General features: G+C 29.8%; 3 protein-coding genes across 4 annotated transcripts; all 3 read left to right on the top strand.

Annotated features, from left to right (window-relative positions):
* Positions 1-5,243: 5,243 nt before the first annotated feature.
* LOC8265090 (1-aminocyclopropane-1-carboxylate synthase 7) lies at positions 5,244-7,286 on the top strand. Its single transcript, XM_002514115.3, has 4 exons — positions 5,244-5,551; positions 5,648-5,776; positions 5,867-6,027; positions 6,130-7,286. Exons 1-4 carry the CDS (start codon positions 5,381-5,383, stop codon positions 6,989-6,991), a joined length of 1,323 nt encoding a protein of 440 aa, XP_002514161.1. The 5' UTR covers positions 5,244-5,380; the 3' UTR covers positions 6,992-7,286.
* A 7,763-nt stretch (positions 7,287-15,049) lies between these two features.
* On the top strand, positions 15,050-17,856 carry LOC8265091. Of its 2 annotated transcripts, none has more exons than XM_002514116.4 (3): positions 15,050-15,272; positions 15,577-15,776; positions 17,396-17,856. In XM_002514116.4, exons 2-3 carry the CDS (start codon positions 15,595-15,597, stop codon positions 17,580-17,582), a joined length of 369 nt encoding a protein of 122 aa, XP_002514162.1. In that variant the 5' UTR covers positions 15,050-15,272; positions 15,577-15,594; the 3' UTR covers positions 17,583-17,856. The 2 variants fall into 2 exon arrangements, with proteins under 2 accessions (XP_002514162.1, XP_015571817.1); XM_015716331.3 differs by having other exon boundaries at positions 15,064-15,268.
* Positions 17,857-18,279: 423 nt separating this feature from the next.
* Positions 18,280-20,731, top strand: LOC8265093 (probable phospholipase A2 homolog 1). Its single transcript, XM_002514118.4, has 4 exons — positions 18,280-18,704; positions 18,853-18,892; positions 18,982-19,101; positions 19,548-20,731. The coding sequence occupies exons 1-4, from the start codon at positions 18,591-18,593 to the stop codon at positions 19,724-19,726; spliced, it is 453 nt and encodes a 150-aa protein (XP_002514164.1). The 5' UTR covers positions 18,280-18,590; the 3' UTR covers positions 19,727-20,731.
* Positions 20,732-23,528: the final 2,797 nt, after the last annotated feature.

Here is a 23,528-nt window from a genome sequence, read left to right as displayed (position 1 = left end):
CTTTATAAATAGAGAATTGGAGTTTATCCTTTTAAAGAAACTAGAATGACAATTAATTAGTTAATTATTAACCATACCTGTTAGGGAAAAAAGGAGAGAGATATATATATAGTAAGGTCATATGTGCATTTTAAGAAGAGAATTAAAAAGATAAGAGGGGCACATGCATTGATGAGAGAGAGAGGAGATTTTAAAGGAAGTTATTGGCACAGGCACATAGATATAAAACTAAAATTCATTTTAAAGAATGAAAATATGTAATACAGTACAACAGATTATAACTGTCTTTTTGTTAAATAAAATTACTATATAATATATAATTTGTTTCAATTACTTTATTTTATTTTAGTGTAATAATGAGATTGGACGATCGAAATGGCTATACACATAAAATAAAATATGAATAGAAAATACGAGCGGAGAATTATTATTATTATTATTATTATCATTAATTTGAAAAAGAAAAAAAGGGTTGGCGGTGGAGAAACACAAACACTGAGACGTACAAAAACATGATAGGGAAACAAAATTGAATGACATTGATTGAATTTGTGATCGGGGTCAAATCAAAGTGGGGGAACATTACCTTACATGGGTTTGCAATAATGAACGCTAAGAATCACAAACAAAAAACAGATTGGGTACTAAATATAAGTATGATTGCTCAACCTTCAGGAAATTTCCAACCTATGACAATTTTGTTTGATGAATTTTTGCAAAGATATGATCATTAAAGGCTACTTTGGTATTGTATCACTTTCATCTTAAAATACGTCATGGGGTTCACAAAACGTGTTGAATCAATCAAAACATGAACAAAAGGAAACATAAATTCATATATATACATTTATAGACTATATATAACTCAATTTATTCTAGAAACCATTTCAAGGATGTTTCCATATTGTGTTTGAAATACGTTGATAATAATAGATAAAATAAAAAAGGAAGAATCCTATAAAATATGTATTAGAAGGAAATGTAACTTTGGTGAATTAATAGGATCCTTAATACCAAAGTTAGTGTTAAAAAGCTGACCTACTCAATATTCTATAGTTATCTTCCTTTTAACATGATATCATCTCGATTGGTATAAAGATTCCAACGTGGCAGGTCCCCATTGGCATTGTATCTTCTAAGAAGATTCCTGCCTCATCATTGGGTTGCATACAAACACACTAAATATATACATACACATTTCTCCAACAATCACAAGAATCAAAAGCTTTTATTTAACCTCTTCTTTCTTTTTTTACACAATAACTCTTCCCCATTAAGTTTATTAAATTAAGCTAACATCTTACTCGCAAAATATTATATTAGAAAAATCAACCACCAACCATTTAGTGATCGAGATCTCGAGTTTAAAATTTCATTTCTTTTAAATATTGTAATTTATTTTCAATTTATGAAATAATCTTTTTTTTCTATTGTCAAAAGAAATTAGAAAAAAAGCTTTTTTTTTTTCTTTTTTCTTAATGAAATTAATTTTTTAATTGATTCTAATTACTAATTACTTTGTTTTTCCCATGTATTTAGTTTGTGGCAAAATACTAACACTGTGCAGAAAAGAATGGAAGGTTGAGGCTATTTGATGAGTGGCTCAAAACGTGATGCATGCCGACGCGCAATATTAATTTAAATCTCAAACGCTAATTATAATATTTAGTGATCATATAATGTCATACGTGGGTAGTATTCTCAAATTGATAATATTTAATTCAGAATGGTAGAATCTAAAATATTAATTAATTTTATTATTTTCAAATTTAGACTTTAATTATTCATGTGAAGGTTAATTTACTTGCCAAATCATAATCTAACCCTCGATATTCTTTTTATTCTTTCTAAAAACTGAAGTGTAATGGCTAATAAACACAGGCATATTTGTAGAAAACTATTAAAAAAGAAAAACATATAGTATTAAGATATGATAAATATGCCAAAATAACATGATTATGCCTATAGTATGTCGGTTATTACCATGAACTTTGAGAATCTTCTTTCCTTCCCTATATATGACGTACCTCAAAAGGGCAAGCAATTTTAGACACTTCCTTTTCGATTGTAGTCCAAATGCACAGCATGAAAGTGACAAACATTGCCTCTTAACTATGAAGATGTGACACATTAAGGTGTTTGACCATTAAAATAAAACACATCTTATGACTATAATCCAAAAACTAATCACTTTAATTAATATCATGCAGGAAAAAAAAAAAGAAATTGGTGTTTCATAAAACAGTCCAGTTGTATAAATTCTATAGCTATACGAGTCTAGAAATCATTTAATTCCCTTTGACCTGTCTTTTTCCTTTGGTAATGATATAGTTTCTTGGGTGCTTCCAGTATGTGCTGCTGCTCAGTTGGAATCCACTTTAGGAAGCTTAATTAGTTTTAGTTTTAATTTTGATGACATTTGCTAATGCTAATGCTTTGTTTAAGTACCTAACACTGACTTTGTTTCTGTATTTTTGTGTTTTATAAACTATTATATATCAAGTGAAGGTGGTCTCTTATTGATCCTGACACTACAAACGTGAATTCATCACTGAATATATAATATAACTTAATAGCAACTCACTTAACTCTTTGTTATCCATTGACTGTAAATAAACAACTCTTTTTGTTAGAGTTAAAGATTTCACATCCATCAAAATATTAAATTAAATCCTTATTATACAGTGTTGGGTCCTCACTGCCTATTCCTCGAGGCTGTTAATTGGGAGCGGTGCTTCTCAAGATCTCAATTCATGATTTTGGATTCTAAAACACTGCCACTCAAATAATGATTCCTATATATATATTCTCACACTCGTTTATAAATTCAAGAAATTATATATTTATATTTACAGTTTAATTCATTGAAATTCTAATAGGCCGTAAATTACATAATAAAAGATACTCCATGCTATAAGAATACCCCACCTTGTGATAATCGATAGAATATCCATAATCTCCCCAGAAGTATATAGGAGAGCAAATAAGCAAATAATACAGCGGTAACTGCACATAGAAATAAATCCTTAAATGTCTGGTGAAGAACACTGGTTTGTTAATTGTCTGTCTGTTACAGACCAAAAGCGGCCGAATAATCATGATATCAAGAACCAGTCTAGCTAGTTTCATCACGTTCTTGATTTTGCATTAAAATGCAATCTAATCTATCTACTTATTGCAAAATCTGAGAACTATTGAGTTTCTTGCACATGGATATTTATCGAGCCCCACGTCGATCAATATTCTTTATATATATATATATATATATATATATATATATATATATATATATATATATATATGTATAAGCATAAGCATAAGCATATATTCTCCTCTCATCTACTTATCGACTACTGTTCTTTCTCATATATATTTATATTAATATAATTTCTTTTTCTTTATTTGTTTTGTTGGGTTTTAATTTTTTTTATAAATATGAATATTAGATAGTTGTTAAATTATTCTCTAGGTTTGTTAGTTTAAAACCTACATAAACAACACAATCTTTACAAGTATCTTAACTCTTACATCAAGGCATGCAATTCGGTCAACAAAAATTGGCACAATGTAGATATGCATCTTTCGACATGCATGCATTTTCTGCTATGTACTTAAGTGATATTAATCCCTTTATGTCATTAGTGTTCATCTAATTACAATGGAATGTTCACCTAATTACAATGTTTTAGTGGAACTTTCAAACAATAAAAACTATTAAATATATGCTATTTGACTTTCATGTGCACTGGATATACATAATCTAATTAATTATTTAAACATCCTGCATGTATGTTCAGTCATTTCATAAAGCAAAAGAACTCAGAAGCTTCTTTAGATATGATTAACTAGAATGTTGTCAAAATGAGTGCTTAATTAGGCCATTAGTGAAGTTAAGTACCCTTATAAGTACACTGCTTAAGGCCTAATGATGTCATAAGTTCTGTTGCTCGACTGGGCCCGGAAAATCTTCTCAAACCTTCTATCTTGTCCAAATTCTAGTTCCCAAAATCAGAATCTTAATCTTGTGTAAATTGGTATCTTTGTCAGATCATCAGAACTTAACTACTCCTAGATCTCTTCAAATATTTTGCATGCTCTATGCATATCTCCTTCATGCATGATTTTAATTGGTTTCGGTAAGGAAATATATTAAAGAGTTGATTACTCATACTAGATTGAAGTGGAGACTTGTTGAGATAGCATAACCACCGTTAATTAACTATATCAAGAAAAACATGATAATCAAGATGCTTTTGAAGTAATAAAATGAACCTTATTTTGTTATTAGCATATTAGAGAAAAGAAATTTGAGCAATACGGGAAGCTATCATATATATATATATGAATTACTGTATTTCTTTCAAAATAGTGGTATCTCGCCATTTTCTTTATAGCGATCTTAAGAATACATTCTCTCACATCGACTTGATACATTTAAAAGCAAATTTTCAGAGTACGGTAAAATCTCTCTATAGTCGTACATTTTAGACCAAATAAAATTTATGACTACGAAGAGATTAGAACTTAATAGAGAATTTAGTATTAAATTTTTTTTTTGGCTTAATACTTAATTTTATTTGTGAGATTTTAGAAATTGGAGATAAGATAAGTAAAATATGTAGTCATATTATACAAATAAGATTAGTGAGACAAAATAATATTACAGTAAAATAAAAAATATCACATTATATATTTTTTAAAGTTATATATATAAATTTTACTATATAAAATAATATTCTTTTTAAGGCGTGACTTAAAAAATTTATAACTTATTATAATAGAGAGTATATTTCTTTTTTATAACGGATTTAAATTTTAATTTATTTTAAAAAAGATGAAAAGAATGCTACTAGTATATATACAACTTCAATTATTTATTTATTTTCTTGCGAAGAGGCTGCAGTATGAAACTATGAAAAGGGGCGCAAAAAGAAATGACATCCGCCCCCTGTCAACCACCATATTTGATGTGGATCTTATGAAGATTGAGATAAAGAAAGCTTTGGCAAGATGACAGAAATGAACAGTTGGCATGGAGATAAAAATTGCATCTGTTAAAAGGTGAGATTTTTGATATCAGCTAACATTACAGAATCAATTATTGATAATATATATATTTTTCTAATTCTAGAGAACAGGAAACTAGTGGGTCCCTTTTTAAAAAAAAAAATGTCAAACCTTCTGAAACTTGCTATATAAGAGTGTCATTCACATAGGTATCATTCAACAATTCTCAAGCATCTCTTCTCTCTTTCTCTCTCTCTCTCTCTCTCGCCCTCTGCATACATAATAACAACTTCTTTAACAGTAAGAGCCCTCTTATTATTTACAACAAAGCTATTCTTTTTGCTACGTGCAAGCAAAACAAGATATAGTTATTATGGCTATTGAGATTGAGCAACCTGCAGTTGGGCTGTCAAAAATTGCAGTATCTGAAACTCATGGCGAGGATTCTCCATACTTTGCGGGATGGAAAGCATACGATGAAGATCCTTACCACGAATATGAAAACCCCTCAGGAGTTATTCAGATGGGACTAGCAGAAAATCAAGTAAGTTCATCTGGACAATATATATATTATGTGTCAATCATAAAATGATAGAATGAAAGAAGAACTTTAACTAACTAATTGTCATTTCTTGAACAGGTTTCGTTTGATTTGTTAGAGGAGTACTTGGCAAAACATTCAGAAGCATCTAGTTGGGGAAAAGGAGCACTTAGCTTCAGAGAGAATGCATTGTTTCAGGATTATCATGGACTAAGCTCTTTCAGACAGGTAATTTTCTAGTGCATGATAACTTGCAGTTTTTTACATACTAAGATTATTTGAAGGAAGATTCTGACAGATTCTATGCTTGTATCACAGGCAATGGCAAGTTTCATGGAACAAATTAGAGGCGGAAGAGCAAAATTTGACTCTGATAGAATAGTCCTAACTGCAGGTGCAACTGCAGCAAATGAGCTACTGACCTTCATTCTAGCTGATCCCGGTGATGCTTTGCTTGTTCCAACTCCATACTATCCAGGGTAAGAATCTTGAAAGTCATTTTATGTACCAATATTTTCTTTCTTTCTTTATTTTTGATATGTATTTCCTTCATCTAACGTTATGCTCAATTGGTTTTACAGATTCGACAGAGATTTGAGGTGGAGAACTGGTGTAAAAATTGTACCAATTCATTGCGACAGCTCGAACAATTTCCAGATTACTCCTCAAGCCTTGGAAGCTGCATATAAAGAAGCAGAAGCCAAGAACATCAAAGTTAGAGGGGTACTTATAACCAATCCTTCTAACCCATTGGGCGCCACAATCCAACGATCAGTCCTGGAAGAGATTCTTGATTTCGCCACACGGAAAAACATTCATCTCGTATCTGATGAAATCTACTCAGGATCTGTCTTCTCATCATCTGAATTCATAAGCATTGCTGAGGTTCTGGAAGCTAGAGGATATAAAGATGCAGAAAGAGTTCATATTGTTTACAGTCTTTCAAAAGATCTTGGTCTTCCAGGTTTTCGAGTTGGTACTATATATTCTTACAACGACAAGGTTGTTACTACTGCAAGAAGGATGTCTAGTTTCACCTTGATTTCCTCACAGACACAACACCTCTTGGCTTCCATGTTGTCTAACAAGGAGTTCACAAAGAATTACATAAAGATAAATAGAGAAAGGTTGAACAAGAGGTATGAAATGATAATTCAAGGACTGAGAGATGCTGGGATAGAATGTTTGAAAGGCAATGCTGGGTTGTTTTGCTGGATGAATTTAAGTCCATTGTTGGAAACCCAAACAAGAGAAGGTGAATTGGCTCTTTGGAAATCTATCCTTCGCGACGTAAAGCTGAATATTTCACCAGGATCTTCTTGCCGTTGCTCTGAACCAGGATGGTTTAGGGTGTGCTTTGCTAATATGAGTGAGCAGACACTAGAAGTTGCACTGAAGAGGATACATGATTTCATGGATCAAAAGAAAACAGGAAGCAATTAACATCTCTCTCTCTCTCTCTCTCTCTCTCTCTCTCTCTCTCTCTCTCTCTCTCAGTAATCTGCAAATTTCATTTTATTTTATCTTTTTGGTGGCTATAGCCATTTAGATTCTTTAGATGACAAAACCAAAATTCAGTTGTCTCATTATACTGTATATGAGATTGGAATATGTAAAACCATATTCTTGTTTTCTTGCTTCTGCCAAGCAAGTTTCCTAGAAATTCCATTTGTCTCATTGTAATACGTTTGCAAGAAAATTTTTATATTAATATAATATACAATGTTTCTTTTTATCATACCTTTGACTTAGTCACCGTCCGATTCCTTGAAGAAATTGTGCGTCTAACTTTAAGTTGTTAGTACACTCAACTACTCTAACATGTGTGTGAGTACAAATGGTAATTTTCCTTTCAAAAATACTAGTTTATATCCAAAAGGGTTTCTAGCCAGCTAATTGCACCACAACCAAAAGAACAAAAATACTGCAAGAAGGTTTTTCATCTACCTTTCCATTTGTTATCTTCGTTTTTGGTCTTTAGTCATCAGGACTGTTTCATTCAAGCAAGAAATGGATTTGATTTAAGTTCTACATAGTTGATGAACATACCTCAACCGTCAGGACTTGTATAAAATTCCATCTGTCAATTCCTCAAGGCACTTGTCAGTCCAGAAGGGCTTGTAATTAAGTTGCAGTTGCTGTCTATGCCAATAAGGATCCATTCCAATCTTGAAAATCTGGCTACTTGAACTAAACACTTTGTTGAATAAACTCTATATTAATGACCAGCTAACTAATACATATAGTATTTTAAATACTGCCCTGGCCTTTCCGTGTGCATCTTTTAACTTCTATATCTGCAAAGTTGGTGGAGGCAGCTCTATAAATTTAATGTTTATTCTACTTGAGTATGCAAGAAACTGAGTCAGCATATTTACGTATATAAATTAGTTAGTCCCCATCATTTATATATGAATGAAAGTGTTATAAATCAAGTCCTAATATGACCGCCCTTTGGCACAAAGCCGAGTCGTCGTCAGTTAAATTTCCACAAGTTACGTTATTAAGAATAAACAATCATGATTAGAAGGTGATGATTAACATTCTTTTGACTCTATAAACTAAAGTGGGTTTGAAAGATTACGGTCGTTAAGCGGCGGATTGGGACCAAACTCCAAGGCCAATTAAATCCCCCCATGGCTAGCTAAGTTGGAAAGTTGGACATACCCTTTGAGATTTGTTATATTGATTTATATATAATATAAAATTGTTTTCTTTTTTCACCAGCTGAAATCATCCTGTCATGATCAGGTCGATCATGCTTTCTATAGAGCTAGCACTTGCTTGCTGAAGAGTAATAATTACATAAAGATTTGCCTTGTTTGATTATAATGATCGATACAGTTTTATATATATAATAAGCTCTGTGTAAATAAGTTTCTATAAGTGTAGCGTGTCATCCTTGCTTAATACCAAACAGAAAATGGTCCCCTTGAGGATACAATTTGATATCAAGAAGCAATTAACTAGTTATGATTAGAACGGCTAGCTAGTTATGCACTCTATTTAATCTTATTATTAATTAATACTTTCTTCCATATTGTGGGTACTAACTATAACTAGATGATCACAATTATTTTATGTACTTCATATATAATAAAAACCAGCTTCTAATTAAAGAATTGCATAATTGTCATGTGATAATTATTTGAGAATCTAAGAGAGATAACTAATGAGATACATATAGATCCTTCACTTGGGTTGGCAAATTGATTGTGTTTAGAGGAAAAAGAGCTGTAATTTAATTTCGCTTTGCCAAAATAATGCAAATTCATTCTTTTTGGTATTTCAGAAGAACATCATAAGCCTTGTTGGTCAGATTTAAACCTTCGACCCATTCTTAAGGTGAATGCAGTGCCACTGGAATAAGGCATGAGTTTAATTAAGAAAGGTTATATCAGTGGAATATTTGCAAGCATATATAAGCATCGTGTTTTGACTAATTAACATACGTATTATTTAATTGTCCTTGTCTGTATTAACACTGTATACACAGAACTAAAGCAACATTAGTATATTAAGTTTAGCTTTTCTTTCATGAACTTTTTTAGCATTTACTTTTTGGAAAAGTCCCATTTGACTTTTAGAAGATGACCCATTCTAGCTTTCTGATTAACTTCAAACAAAGACCAGATTAGCAACTGGTTTTGGGAAATGTTGACTGAACATCAACATTCACAACCTCTTTAACAATCCTAATTTGGCAACAATATATACTTTAGTTTCTTTGTCTCCAAGTTAGTCCAGTGCAAGACATGTTTCTTAATTTTAGAGCCTGAAAAGGTTAGAGCTGTTTGACTTTTGGCATATCTTAAAGATGTGAACTCCATTGCAATTGTTAATTACTGGCGACTGATTATGATAATTTTCCATGTTATCATCAGAGTATATGGTCTTCTTTTTTTCTCCCCTTTGCAAAAGAACTTTAGATTCAAATCCGCACGTTCTTAATCTTACAAATCATGATAATTCAACAAGTCAATATAGCTAGGCTACATATGGGTCAAAAATTAAAGCTCCTGAATTTTAGTCAAGAAAGTTTTGGAAAAATAAAATAAAAACATCTCGAAGCATTTCATCTTAAATAGAGAATTTTTACATAGTCTAGTTGTATGTTTCTATTTATATATCAAAATGATAAGTAATTGATATATATTTATTAGTTTTATATTAATATCCAATTGCAAAGTATATAAAACTCTTATATACATGTGTTACTTTTATATTTATTACGATGCATATACCTAATGTAAGTGAGAATCATTCATTTGTCATAAGGTAAATGAATAACTGTTTTATCGTAACATAAATTCCAACTCTTATCTAAACTCAATTAATATATTAAAGATAAATTCAATTGGAGTATTTAGAGTATCCTTAATGATGCTTTTTAGTTTAAATAGCATAATTTTTATAATAAAAAATCTTAAAAAATATTCACATATAAAAAGTAAAACATTTTATTTAACTCTAACAAACTTTTCATATTTTATTCTATATCTTACTTTTATTTACTTAAATATTAATAATTTTAATTTCTTTTTTATTCTGTTTTTAACTATTACCAATAGAAAAATAAAAATTATAAATATCAATTAAATTAATTACATAAAAACTTGTGATGCATTTATTAAATATAGAATAGAGAATAAAATTATAGAGAGCCAAATTGGCATTCTACTTTATATTTAAAAAAATAAAAAAAAATATTTAAATGTTATTTTATGACATAATTCTTTAAAATAAAGAGTTTACCGTAGAAGATTCTATTATATTTTATATTTTTTAGACGTTTAATTTAGTTTATTTAAACAATTATTATTGTCTTTCTCTCAAAGAAAAACAGAAAAGAAAAGAGAAGGTGAATTTTTGTTTGGCTTTGCTTTGCTATGCGTGTGAATACAATTTGAGTATGTTTCCTTGTATGATTCACGCACTAAATATTAGTTTGCTGAGGCAACTCGTTTTCTCCACATTGAGTGACAAATTAATACTCCACCAGTCTACACCAACCAAAACCTTTTTGTTTTCTTGGTCAAATCTGCCCCCAAAACAGATAGATCACAGCCATCCACGTGACCCCATATGGCACACGAGTGGCCACATAATTCTATCCCATCATTTTGATAATCGCATCGAATGCCTATATATATATATATATATAATGATATTAGTTAATTAATTAATTGATTTAGCTTAGCTGATATTTGTTATTATTTTTTCCTGCTAATCTGTTTTCACTCATAATTCATATCTCTGGACCTATACAAACTATATACTTTTTCTATATGAATTAAAAACATGCCCAGCAAAATATAATTAACTTTTGATTTATCTTTTTAAATTTAAAGAATTGCAAATTCTATTGATGCTTCGGTTGATCCAGGCACGTGGATCCATATACGACGTGAATTCTGAGATTGATGCTCGTGTTTGATTTGATTTGATGCCTCATTAATCATGCTACTTGCAACTCGGATATGCAGTAACAGTTATGAATATTACTGTCAAAGTCCTAAAAGAAAAGTGTTGAAAAAACCCTTACCAGTCGCGTGATCTGCGCTGCCCAAATGGTGCAAATTAGGGTCCTACTTCTTGATCGCAATCTGATCACATCATTTGTTGGAAAACAAAAATTAAATTGGTCCACATTTGATTCACAATCCACATCCCATGTGCAGCTTTTCACGATTTCCTTTTTTCTTTTAGTTTCGTTTATAATCATATTCTTTCTTAATTAGGGTTGTTTGTTCAAATCGTCTTGTCATTCTTCTTGCATGAAAAATTCTTTGATTTTGCCAACAAAAAAGTATCATTTATCTTCAAATGATTGATACGCGAGGAATGAATGTCGCAATATTTTATATATATATATATTTCTATATTATTTCTGCACATCATATAAAATCAGATTATAATCCAAAAAAAAAAGAGAAGAAGAAGAAGAAGAAGGTCATATCGTATACGGCTGGTCGCAATTCAAATTAGTTCCTTTAAGTGCAAGCTAGTATGGAAACTGGAAGGATTCTCTATCATGTAAAATAAAGATGAAAGACGTATACCGGAGGATTGAATTTCCATTCACAGTAATCTTTTGTAGCAGGAGTAGTTATTAGAATTGGTGAAGGTAGATAGCACTTAGGAGGTTATTAGTGTAATGAGTAGAATGTCATTAAAAGAGAAGGATTGTATGAATAGTTTGAGTTCTAGTTTAAGCGGTGTATATATATTATTAAATTTTAAAATTTAATTTTTTTTTGACATGTAAGTTTAATTTTGACACATAAAATTTATGTTTTGTGATGTGTACTTATCTTTGACATATGAGATTTAAATTTATATGTAATTTTATAATTTTTTATTAATTTATTGATTTATAAATTACATTCCTAATTCAAGACTCACTCTAATCCTAAAAAAATAGTATATTAATTAATAAATAGTATTCTAATCAGATAATGATATTAATCATATTTTAATATTATATTTGACTATTATATTAGTTTTATATTTAGATAATAATTCTAATTCTAAAAATAATATCTTACATTATATTTTTATTCTTATATTCAATAGTAAATTAATCTTTTAATTATATAATAAATTCTTAATCTTAAAAAATAGTAATATGAATTATATTGATATTAATTTATATAATATTAAAACTAATTAATAAATAATTTTTTATATTATTACATTAATAAAATTTAAAATTTATAAATAAATTAAAATTTTATTTAGTTGTATTTATCAACTTGCTTTTATAATCCAAATGATAATAACGATTGTGCAACGCATGGATAAACAATTAGTGATTATATTAGGTAAAATATCTCATTTTACAGCATTTAACCTTTAATATAAATTAAAAAAGAAGAAGTAAAAGAAAAACTTAGATATAAATATTGCCTGAATTATTAGAATGTTATTTGAGTGTGGTTAGATTTACTACTTAAAAATTCTTTAATTTTCTTAGACTTGATTAATGAGGAATTCTTGTAGCACTTCCTTTTAAGTGAAAAATGGAACTTAGAAATTTAGTTGTTATTTGAGATAAATAATATGTTCATATTAATTAACGACGAGATTTATTATAATTTTTTGTATGTTTTTAAAAATTTAGAGTTTGTGTAAATTCTCTTAATTTATAGTCTATCATACGATCTGTTATATAAATAAGTAAATGCTCTTTTCCATTATAGATAGCAATAGTATGGCCGATCATTGTGGATGTATATATAATTAAAGCATTTTAGTAATTTATTCGTATGTTTTATATATATAATATGTAGAAATATGTAATTCTTATCTCATTTTAGTATTTTTGTCTAATTTAAAGTGATAATAGCCAAAAAGAGAGAATATGAGCCAAGAATATATAAATGAGCTTTAATTGGACTGCGGTAATTAAAGGCTTAGAATAAAGACACGTGGATTACCAAAATTGTAAGCCTGTTCAAATTTATCAAAGTCCACAAAGCGATAATTAATTAGTTATGATGTGATTAAAGATAATTATCTTTTAAGTTATTTATGACAATTAAGAGGATAACTATAGTGGTGTTATGCTGAGAGAAAAATTTTGGAAAAAAAAAATCTCTACAAGAAGTAGAAATCAACTAAAGAAGATGAGGGTTCTATTATTATTCTCTTTGTACAGATGATTTTTTTTACAATATTTAGTTAGTCTTTGCATTATTCTTTCAAGAATTAGAGAAGCTCTTTAGGACGTGGAGAGTGATGATTAATCTTCTTCATTCCTTGAAGAACTTCTAGATTTTGAAGAAGTTTTAATTTTCTGTTTTATGTATCTTATATCTTTCTATTTAATTACAATGTCCATTGGATTAAATATGTTAGATTAAGTTATATAAGTGTTTAGTTTGACTTTTTATTTATGTATGAACCTTATATATTATGAGTTTAATGAATTATTTCTTTACCTTCGTACACATATTAGTTTCATATATTATTATTGATTGATCATCATATCAATTTAATAGTAATATTTATTATAAAAATCTTTATGTTAAAGTATTAGAAACATCATATTTACTTTAATTTATGTTGGTAAAAAAAATCTAGGTTGCATCATTAGCTTGAGTGACTTAAGGAAAAGGCAATCACCATCTCATTCATTAGATTTGGACTTAAGGAAAATAAGGGGAATACTAAGTATAAACTAAATTAAATAATATTTTATCATAAAATTAATCATTCCAGTTGCATATTTATTTTTTAGTGTATTTAATATCTTTTATAAACTTTAAAACTATTTTCAAGCATTTGGCTTAGAGTATTTAGATTTATTTTTAGTTTTTTATGTAATAGTTGATCTTTATAATATATGCTTTAAAATTTTTTATGAGATCAACCTCGTTGTGAACTGTACTATTATTTGGTTTGTATATTTACAAGTATTAAATTTGAGACATCAATAAATGTGCTATTCCTGAAAACACCATAATTTCTCCACTTACGGATCAAAGAGGTGGTTAGACATTGTAAACGATATTAGTTAGGGTTAATACATAATTATGTATATATTTTCAGGGTCAAGTTCTACATAACCATGATATGTGAAACTAATTATACATCCTCCATTCAGAGGGTCCAATTACTAATGGGTGTGTAACTTTGAGTTCATAAGCCAAAAGCCCAGCACATACTAATTCGTTCCATAGACACGTGAAGTCACAATATGCTCAATCAATCATTTCAATTCACCGTATATAAGGACCCATTTCAAAGTAACAACTATCATGTGTGAAGAAAAACACATGATAAAAAGAAATTGCTATTCTGATCAAATTTAACATAATAGATCACATTGTAATTTTTATTTTTAATTTGTAATTAAATAGTTAAAATTTTATTAAAAACTTAAATTCAGAATTTACAAAAATAAATAATCATTTATTTAAATAATAAATATCAACAACTAATTTTAAATCTAATATTTAAAATTATACAAAACAACTAATTTAATATTTATTTATTATAATTAATTTTTTTATATTTTATATTTAATAATTATTAAATTATTTTTTATGATACAACTAGGTGACAGATTCCACCCTTATCCTTTATCCTGATCGATTTTTATTATATGGATATAGATAATAAATAGATAATATATAAGAATTAAATATGTTATATAAAGGTAATAAGAAAATGAGATTTATTTATATGTGTTGAATTAGATTGGATATGGACAGCCACTGATGAATCTTCTTATTAAATTTTTTGAATTATTCACAAATTTTTTTTTTAAGATTTCAACAACACTTTTACTTTCAAACTAAACGAGTTTACAAAAATACCTTGAAAACCACCCATCCGTTTGCAACATCCGTTGCAAACTACCGGACCATAAACCCCGCCGTCCGAGCGGCCATGCCCCTTTTAAAATGGGCTCAATCAGGCCCATTTTTGGTCCGGCAGTGCATCTAATCCTTGAGAGCTTCCAACAGCCCAATAAGGTCCAAACAACTCATTAACATGTTTCTAATTTCTCAAGACGGCCTCTGTATTTTTTACTTGGGAACAAAAGCACCCCTACCCAAATTAAAACCCCCACAGAGGAAAAGAAAGAAAGAAAAACCACTGATCCCAATAACCTCATTTCTCTCTCTCTACCTCTCGCAAAGGTAAGCGGCGAGGGAAGCGAAGACCGTACCATTTCGTCTCTTCAGTTTACACCTTCTCCGATTTTTCTCTGTAGGTAAATGAATCCTTTTTCTTTGTAGTTTATTTCTTTGATTATCAGATATAGTCGATTGTACACATAAATAGTCTCTCTATCTCTCTTTTTCATCCTCTTCAGATCTTGTTTGATTGTTCTACTTATATGTTTCTATTGTACTTGTTTATGGTAGCTAGGGTTCTGATTTATTCATCTTGGGTTTTTTTGTACTGTGATAGTTCAGTTTTAAGCTTATTTTATTAGGTTTTATAATCAGTTGTTTTCTAATAGAAGAAATCTGATACACGCTTTATGAGCATTTTCTTGTGCTTGTTGATTTTAGGTTAATTTGTGAGAATTGATGGCGTCGAAGTTGCATCAGTTGCAGTCAAAGGCATGTCAAGCGTCACAGTTTGTGGCCAAGCATGGAACTGCTTATTATAAGCAGTTGTTGGAGCAGAATAAGCAATATATTCAACAGCCTGCCACTGTTGAGAAGTGCAATGAGTTGTCCAAGCAGCTGTTCTACACCCGTCTTGCAAGGTTTACCTTCTTTATATCCACGCTTGGAATTCTTTTTTTATTCTTGCTTGGAATTCTTTTTTTATTCTTTGCTTGATTTAGTATATTTCTAATGTTTTGCTTCACACTGTGTCATGCATTAGAAAGGTAGTAACCTACCTGCATTGGAGCATGTGATATATCGTACATGGAATTGTACAACCATTGACTGGAAGAATTAGCTAATTTTGGCACTCGTAGCTGAAAATAGATGTATTTTTCATGTGTCAGACTAGTTTAGTAGTCAAGATGTGGGCATATCAATTTTTTTTTTCTACATCTACTGCCTGAATCTTATTAACTAATAGGATTTGTGTTTTAAGATGTTTATTGAAAATGAAATTCCTGAGATTAAATAACTTCTTCGATTTGTCTATTCCCCCCTGGTTACAGTTGCGTTTGTTTAAATTTCACACCTTATTCATACTTTTGGAGTTTATAAATAGCAAATATTGAAATGCTTGATTGAAGGATATTATCACATCAAATTACAAACTGCCTTATTAGATATGTAATCATTTGTTGGTTTTTTAGATGATCACATTGCATCAACTTTCTGTCGAAACATTGGTACCCCCTCTTTCTGATGCTTATTGGTCATCTTGATATATTTGAGTATGCTGTTTTACCAGTAATGTTTCTTAAGAGGACTCTGTGGTCAATATTGACATCAGAAAATGGTTGTTTATATTTATATTTCATGAATCAGGAGTATTTTATGGGGTTTCTGAGGGATAAATAACATTATTTCTTTGAAGCTTCCATCATAATCTTTTTCTATTAATCGAGATGGTTCATATCAGGGCTATAGCGCATATGCTAGCTGAATTATTCCTGTAGCTATGACATCTGTGTTAGCACATCAATCACTCACATTTATTGTATGAATATGCTCAAAATTAAAATTAAGAAAGAGATTTTTGAGAAATCAATAGTTTATTGATTGGAAAGGTTACAAAGGCCAGTGAGCTTCTAGGATTTTGAAGCTATCCCTCAATTTCAGTAGGACTTGAATTGTGTTCTTCGCTAGAATGTAATCGTCATAATTAGTGCTATGCTTTTTCTTTTGCAATTGCACATCAGATAATTTGGTCTGTTGTAGTCAGAAAAGGAGGTAGTTCATTTTAAATGGCATTTCATGGGTTGCTCTAAGGCTAGGCTAGCTTAAGTAATCAAGATAGGATGGAGAAGGTTGGAAAATCTTGATTGAGATAAGAGGAAAATCACAAGAGACTCGACTCTCTTGTTAGTGAACATTTCAGACTTAGTATCTTGTGATCAAATTATATGATAATTTTTTGCATCTTCTTGGGAGCTATCACATGAAATTAATGTGATTTAAATTTCAAATTGAGAGCATTTCTATGCATATCAGTTTGTTTCTCCTGCGACTTGAGTTGCATTTTCATTGCTAACGAGTCAAGTGTTGCCTTCATAAAGGCTCAATACCTTGTTATATATAGGCACTTATTATGCTAAACTTTGCTGTCATTTACGAATAATTTTTAATCTGATTCTAGTGGGAACATTGTGGCTTCCAAGTGAGTTTTTAATACTTATTTGTTTGAGACATTTCCTTTTTCTTTTTTTTGTGTGCACAGTATTCCCCATCGAAATGAATCATTCTGGAAGGAACTTGATTATGTGAAGAATTTGTGGAAGAACAGGCAGGAGCTGAAGGTTGAAGATGCTGGCATTGCTGCCTTATTTGGGCTGGAGTGCTTTGCTTGGTATTGTGCTGGTGAGATTGTGGGAAGGGGATTTACTTTCACTGGTTACTATCCTTGAGAAGAACTGCTTCATAAAATGTGTTTCAGGGGATTCAATATGTCCAGCTTCTGTTGTTTCATGACTGAACGGCAGGCACTTTACTTGCAAATTTTTGTTTTTCTGCAAAATTTTTGAAGCTGAGAAATCAGTGGGTTACTATGATTGCCTCAATAAATTACATTTTAAGCGGCATAGGATGTTACTGTCATTCTGTTAACTTTGTTGGAAAATCACTGCTACTCATGAATGATGATAATGCTGCAAGTTTCTCATTGGCTTGCCTTTATACTCAGTCAAGCTCATTTTTTAATTTTTTTTTTTCCTCATTGACAATCCTTTTTAAGAAGGGTAAGCTGATTAATCTCTTTTTGTTACAATCAGGCAATAGGACAATGCATTATTACCATTCCAATGTATGCCTAATTAGGATCAAAATTACTGCTGTCTTAATGATGATTTTGCACTTCTGCTACAGTTGAAGAGGATGTGATTTTACCGCATTCCTTCTTTTATTTGTCTGAAGATGCACAAATTATTTTCATTTTGGTGCATGAAACGCTTTCACGTTGATAGAGATCATGCGTGCAGCGATAATGAAATTAAAGTAATTTACCAAATTTGAATAGTAGAACATCTCCATACTTCATAATGTCCTTCTCCCTCTTAGATGTTGTGGTGTGTTTTCAAATTTGAATGCATCTAATACTGAAGAAGAACAAACTGAATATAACGAAAAGAAAAAATTGAATAAAAATAAATATAATGAGCCATTTGAAAGGACGCAAAGAAGATTGCGCAGTTGCGGTCCGATCATTTTTGGCTCTCTATTGGCCAGGAAATCCACGTTGGCAAATGACAACAGAATTTGCTGACGAGGCATTTTGTGATTTGAAGAAAACACGTCATCCAATTGCCAGAAAGGACGCAGAAGGAAGGAAGAGAGGAAGAAGTGGCTTTTAAAGAGAGAAAAAAAAAAAAAAACGGAAGAAGAAGAAAAGGAAAGAAAAGGAGGATACAGGAGAGACAATGCTGCTGGGTTCGCTTGTTCCTGTTAGAACTGGCGCCTTTGCAGCAGCAGCATTCGCCACTGTTTTCATCTTTCTGTTCCTCGTCGCCGACTCCGCCAATAACTATTCTCAGGTTTTGACTTCCTATATTTAATATAATCCTTTCCATACGCGAAAACAAAAAACAATTATTAATAAAGAAATATGAATCTGGATCTTGAAACTTCGATTAGTTTCTTTGCTTGGAATATTTTCAAATCCAAGTTCCGTATTATTTGCAGGTGAAATGCAGCAGAACCTGTGTTGCGCAAAATTGTAATTGTAAGTACTGTCTGCTGTCTCCAATATTTATCTTTCAAATTTATAAATGTGTACATATTCTTTTTTAATTGGTGAATGGTGGCTTGTAGCGGTTGGAATTAGATATGGGAAGTATTGTGGAGTAGGGTGGACCGGCTGTCCTGGGGAGAAACCATGTGATGATCTAGACGCCTGTTGTAAGATTCATGACGACTGCGTGGAAAAGAAAGGTATGATCATTAAATACTAGTACTGTAAATTTCCATTATCATTTCTTGCGTTTTTTTAACATTTGTTCCTGGTGATGCCAATTGAAAGCTATACGTTTTCATGGATGATCATTTTGATTGATGATAATCTCTGAGTCATCAAGAAGGCAGAGGAAAGCACTTTGTGGCCTGCAGAAAATAAAATGCATTGTCGAGCCCTTATGTGATACCTAAAGTTATGATTTTGTTGTTTCATGCCTGTAACATGAAGAAAGTAGAATTGTGATGTTAATCGACTCTCATATAGTCCAATTGCTTGTCAGGATAGAAAGCAACTCTCAGTTTGCCTCCTGATCTTTTACATTATTAGGTTTTTCCGTTTAGCTGAACATTTGCATTGGGAATAATTGTATATCAATTTTAGGGTTTTCTTTAGTGAGAAGTAAACTAGTAATACTTTTTTTCAGGTTTGATGGATGTTAAATGCCACGAGAAGTTCAAGACCTGTATAAAGAAAGTGAAGAAATCTGGTAAGGTTGGATTTTCTCAGGATTGTCCTTATGAGACTGCTGTGCCAACTATGGTACAGGGTATGGATATGGCAATTTTGCTGAGCCAGTTAGGTAGCCAAAAGATTGAGCTCTAATTTCTCTTTTTTTGTAGAGTGCAATACTTGTACCATTTCTCATTCTTTTGAAGTTATTATAACTTGCAGGTTGTCTGTACTTATTATATTATTTTAGTAATTCTAAATACAAAATCTATACCACAACTTCTATTAGTGGATTATCATTTCCACAATCACAATTTTAAAATTTTCTTGCCTGAATAGAATATGCTCTTCAGCTTCGCTCACCAGCTACTAGCCATTGATATCTAGAAGACTTCATCAGAAAGCGGAAACCCTCAGAGACTGAAGAAAACAGGTAGTCCATTACTGCATATTGACCATCCTATTCGAAGCCTCCGCCCCTTTGGCATGTTCACTGAGGTATAGTGCATGTTAATAGCATTTGCGTTTGAGTTCTTGGCTCTTGGGAAGATACTGATGCTGTGCAAATACTATGACGAGATCAATATGAAAATATGGAATAATGAACCTATACTTAGATGTGAACTTGCTCTCCTTGGCTGGTGTGGGAGTGTCACAAACGGACAATAGGGAAATTTTTGGTAGCAAGACATTAGACTTGTCCGGGCTTCATTTGTGGCCAGCATTTAACTTTATGTTCAGAAATAAGCTCCTTTGTTTAGACACCCTTAGTCTAGTTTTGCTGTGTTCCCTCCCACTTGATAACATAAGCATGGAGCAACCTTGCTTATCCTATTACTTTCTACCCACAATCTAAAAACTATCTATTGTTAGTTCAAAAAGAAAAGAAAAGGAGAGAGAAAAAAAATTGCCACTTGTAGTTAGGTATTCTTGTTGGACAATCAAATGAAGGAAACCTTCTTTTTATTCTTTTTAGTTAGAAAATGATGGAAATCTTCATTTCATGTTAAGGGAAACCGAGAAATGAATGCACACGAAATGGCTTTTGCAAACACTTCTTAAGGAAGTTTGGGTTTTGGGGCGGCTGAGCATTTGATGCATATTTTTCTCATATGTACTGCATAGACTTGTTTCAATACAATTCTTCCTTGTTCTAGAGGTTCAAAGCGCACCGAAAATTCGTCAAATTACAATTTCGTTAACGGAGTTCTAGTTATACAAATGGTGCTCACGGTTATATTCCTATGTTAGAAAAAGAAGTATCCTTTGGTTGTCATTTCTATGCTGGAGAAAAAGGAAAAGAGGTATTCCGTCGAATGTAGATTTGTCAAAATCAACCAACGCTGTAAGATGCTGGTTACTAGTTTGCTCAATAATGTTTTGCCAGCTTCAAGCTTTTGAATTAATTCTTATATCAAGGAGAAATTTTGTTTAGGCTGTTATTTCTGACTTCTTATAAGAAATTAGGTTTCAAATATAAATAAATCCAACTACATCACTCAATTATTGGATTGCTCTAGTATTATATTTCTTTCTATTGGATTGCTCTAGTATTATATTTCTTTCTTTTCAATTCATTAGATCTCAACGAGTCATGAGCTATGAAGTAAGAATATTAATACATAGTGAGCAAAAATATTTAAATCTTGAATTCTTTATTTTTCACAAATGGAAATGACAATTTAAATTTTTTACAAATTGATAACAATCTTATTCGAACAAAATTAAAAGCCTTGTTGGATCATGGGACCTCATTTAACTCGCATGTGATTGGACGCTGGAAAGGTTGACAACTAAACCCACCTACATATTTATGTGAAAATAAATATGATGATAATGGATATCATTTTCAAATATTGAAACCTTTATGATTAAGATTAACACAAGACAAACACCAATGCCGTGCCATGGTTTCACTTTATAATTTAACATGTTGACATTGGCCTGTTGCTTATTGGGTCAACCCAGCACAATTTATTTTTTTTTTTTAAAAAAAAGAATAAGAAAAATATTTTGTTTTAAGAAGTAAATCACTAGCTACAGTGACCACCCAGTACTTTCCCCAAAAATCTCAGGCAGGCAGATGATTGATTTTTTTTTATTTTTATTTTTTTTTTCTATTTCGTAAACAAATTTCCTTTTGATTTGTTGTCTTTTGACCAATAAATTTAGGCATGCGTTTCTAGATGTACCTGCAGCCAAAATTGGCAATGTAGTTTTAACATCAAAGTTCTAATGCATTAGCTCACTGTCTTGCATTGTATTTATCCGTTTTTATCAATGCACGAGCAGTACCCTTTCACATATCATTTCGAATAATAATTTTCTTAACTTATATACTATTTAAATAAATAAGATTTTCGAATATAATAGCATTTTTAAATTTTACGAAATTGTGGGCAAACCCTTAAAAATATGTTAAACTAAATGAAACCTACAAATTCTATATTATAATTCAACATTGTGCAATATATTTATTGACGTGGGTCAAATGTCACTATACGCACCATCTCACTTAAGCAGGATAATTATAAAATGTTTGAAAGAAACAGATATAAAAAGAACAGCATCAACGAGTCTTTTTTTAACAGTCTTTTTTTCACTAGAAGTTTTCATCAAGGTCAAGGGCCTCTTCAAACTAAAGCTAATGCTATGGTACATTAACCACCCAAAAGAACTTCGTTACCATTGGACAATCTTCAGCTAAAAGATCGTAACACAATTTTGAGTCGAAGATCTTTCCTATTCTGTATAAAATAACCTTAATAATTTAATTCAAAATAAATAGCAAAAATTTAATATTCAATAAACAAATCTCTCTCTCTCTCTCTCTCTCTATATATATATATATATATATATATATATATATATAATGTTAATTTTTAAAATTTAAATTTTTTGATATGTATTTTTAATTTTTGACATATAAAATTTTTATTTGATATATTTATTTATTTTTAATATATAAAATTCAAGCCTATATATAATTTTATAAAATTTTAAGTTAATTTATTAATTAATAAATTATATACCTAATTAAACACTAATTCTTATTTCTAAAAATAAAATATTAATTTTATCTTAACAAATAGCATATAATTATATTTTAATATAATATTTAATAATAAATTATTATTTAATTAATATAATAATTTTAATTCAAAAATAACATCTTAAATATATTTAATAATAAATTAATTTTTAATTATATAATAATTTTTTATTCTAAAAATAGTAAATAAATTAGATTTAATTTATATAATATTAAATTAATAAATAATTAAAAAAAATTAAAAAAGACATTTAAAAGTAGTTAGCTTGTTATTATTTTTAATATTATAAATTATATTAGATATTAAAATTTTATTAAATTATATTTATAAAATAGTCAAAATAATAATACATGTTGTGTAACACATGTTTATCAAATAGTATATCTATTAACTTGTAAGACCTAAAATCTTTTTGACATATATATTTGAGGTATAAAATTCTTTTGACATGTATGTTTAATTTTAGAACATAAACTTTTTATTTTGATATATGTACTTATTTATTTTGATCATATATTATTTTTGAAATATGCAATTCAAGCTTTCATGTAATTTTATAAATTTTTTCTATTAATTTATTGAATAATAAATTATATTTATAATTAAATATCGATCATATTTTTAAAAAATAATATATTAATTATATTTTAATATTATATTATTAATAAATTATATTATTAATTAAACACCGACTCTAATCATAAAAATAATATATTAATTATATTTCAATATTATATTAATTAGTAAATTAGTTTTGTAATTAGATTATAATTTTAATCTAAAAATAACAACTTAAACTATATTTTTAATATTATATTTAATAATAAATTAAATTTTTAATTATATAATAGAATTTCAGTTTTATGAAATAAGTAATATCAATATTAATATTTCAATTTCTA

This window comes from Ricinus communis, chromosome 3, assembly GCF_019578655.1.
Source record: "Ricinus communis isolate WT05 ecotype wild-type chromosome 3, ASM1957865v1, whole genome shotgun sequence".
In the NCBI taxonomy this organism is placed as follows: Eukaryota; Viridiplantae; Streptophyta; class Magnoliopsida; order Malpighiales; family Euphorbiaceae; genus Ricinus; species Ricinus communis.
Note: the sequence above shows the minus strand (reverse complement) of the source record. Positions and strands in the feature narration are given on the sequence as shown.

What these genes read in the sequence shown, in the direction of transcription:
- LOC8265093 (XM_002514118.4), top strand. Translation starts at nt 18,591, where the DNA reads ATGCTGCTGGGTTCGCTTGTTCCTGTTAGAACTGGCGCCTTTGCAGCA. An exon ending in CCGCCAATAACTATTCTCAG is followed by an intron (nt 18,705 to 18,852) that starts GTTTTGACTTCC and finishes TATTATTTGCAG; the next exon opens with GTGAAATGCAGCAGAACCTG. An exon ending in TGTTGCGCAAAATTGTAATT is followed by an intron (nt 18,893 to 18,981) that starts GTAAGTACTGTC and finishes GGTGGCTTGTAG; the next exon opens with CGGTTGGAATTAGATATGGG.
- LOC8265090 (XM_002514115.3), top strand. Translation starts at nt 5,381, where the DNA reads ATGGCTATTGAGATTGAGCAACCTGCAGTTGGGCTGTCAAAAATTGCA. An exon ending in GACTAAGCTCTTTCAGACAG is followed by an intron (nt 5,777 to 5,866) that starts GTAATTTTCTAG and finishes CTTGTATCACAG; the next exon opens with GCAATGGCAAGTTTCATGGA. An exon ending in CCAACTCCATACTATCCAGG is followed by an intron (nt 6,028 to 6,129) that starts GTAAGAATCTTG and finishes TTGGTTTTACAG; the next exon opens with ATTCGACAGAGATTTGAGGT.
- LOC8265091 (XM_002514116.4), top strand. Translation starts at nt 15,595, where the DNA reads ATGGCGTCGAAGTTGCATCAGTTGCAGTCAAAGGCATGTCAAGCGTCA. An exon ending in TTCTACACCCGTCTTGCAAG is followed by an intron (nt 15,777 to 17,395) that starts GTTTACCTTCTT and finishes TTGTGTGCACAG; the next exon opens with TATTCCCCATCGAAATGAAT.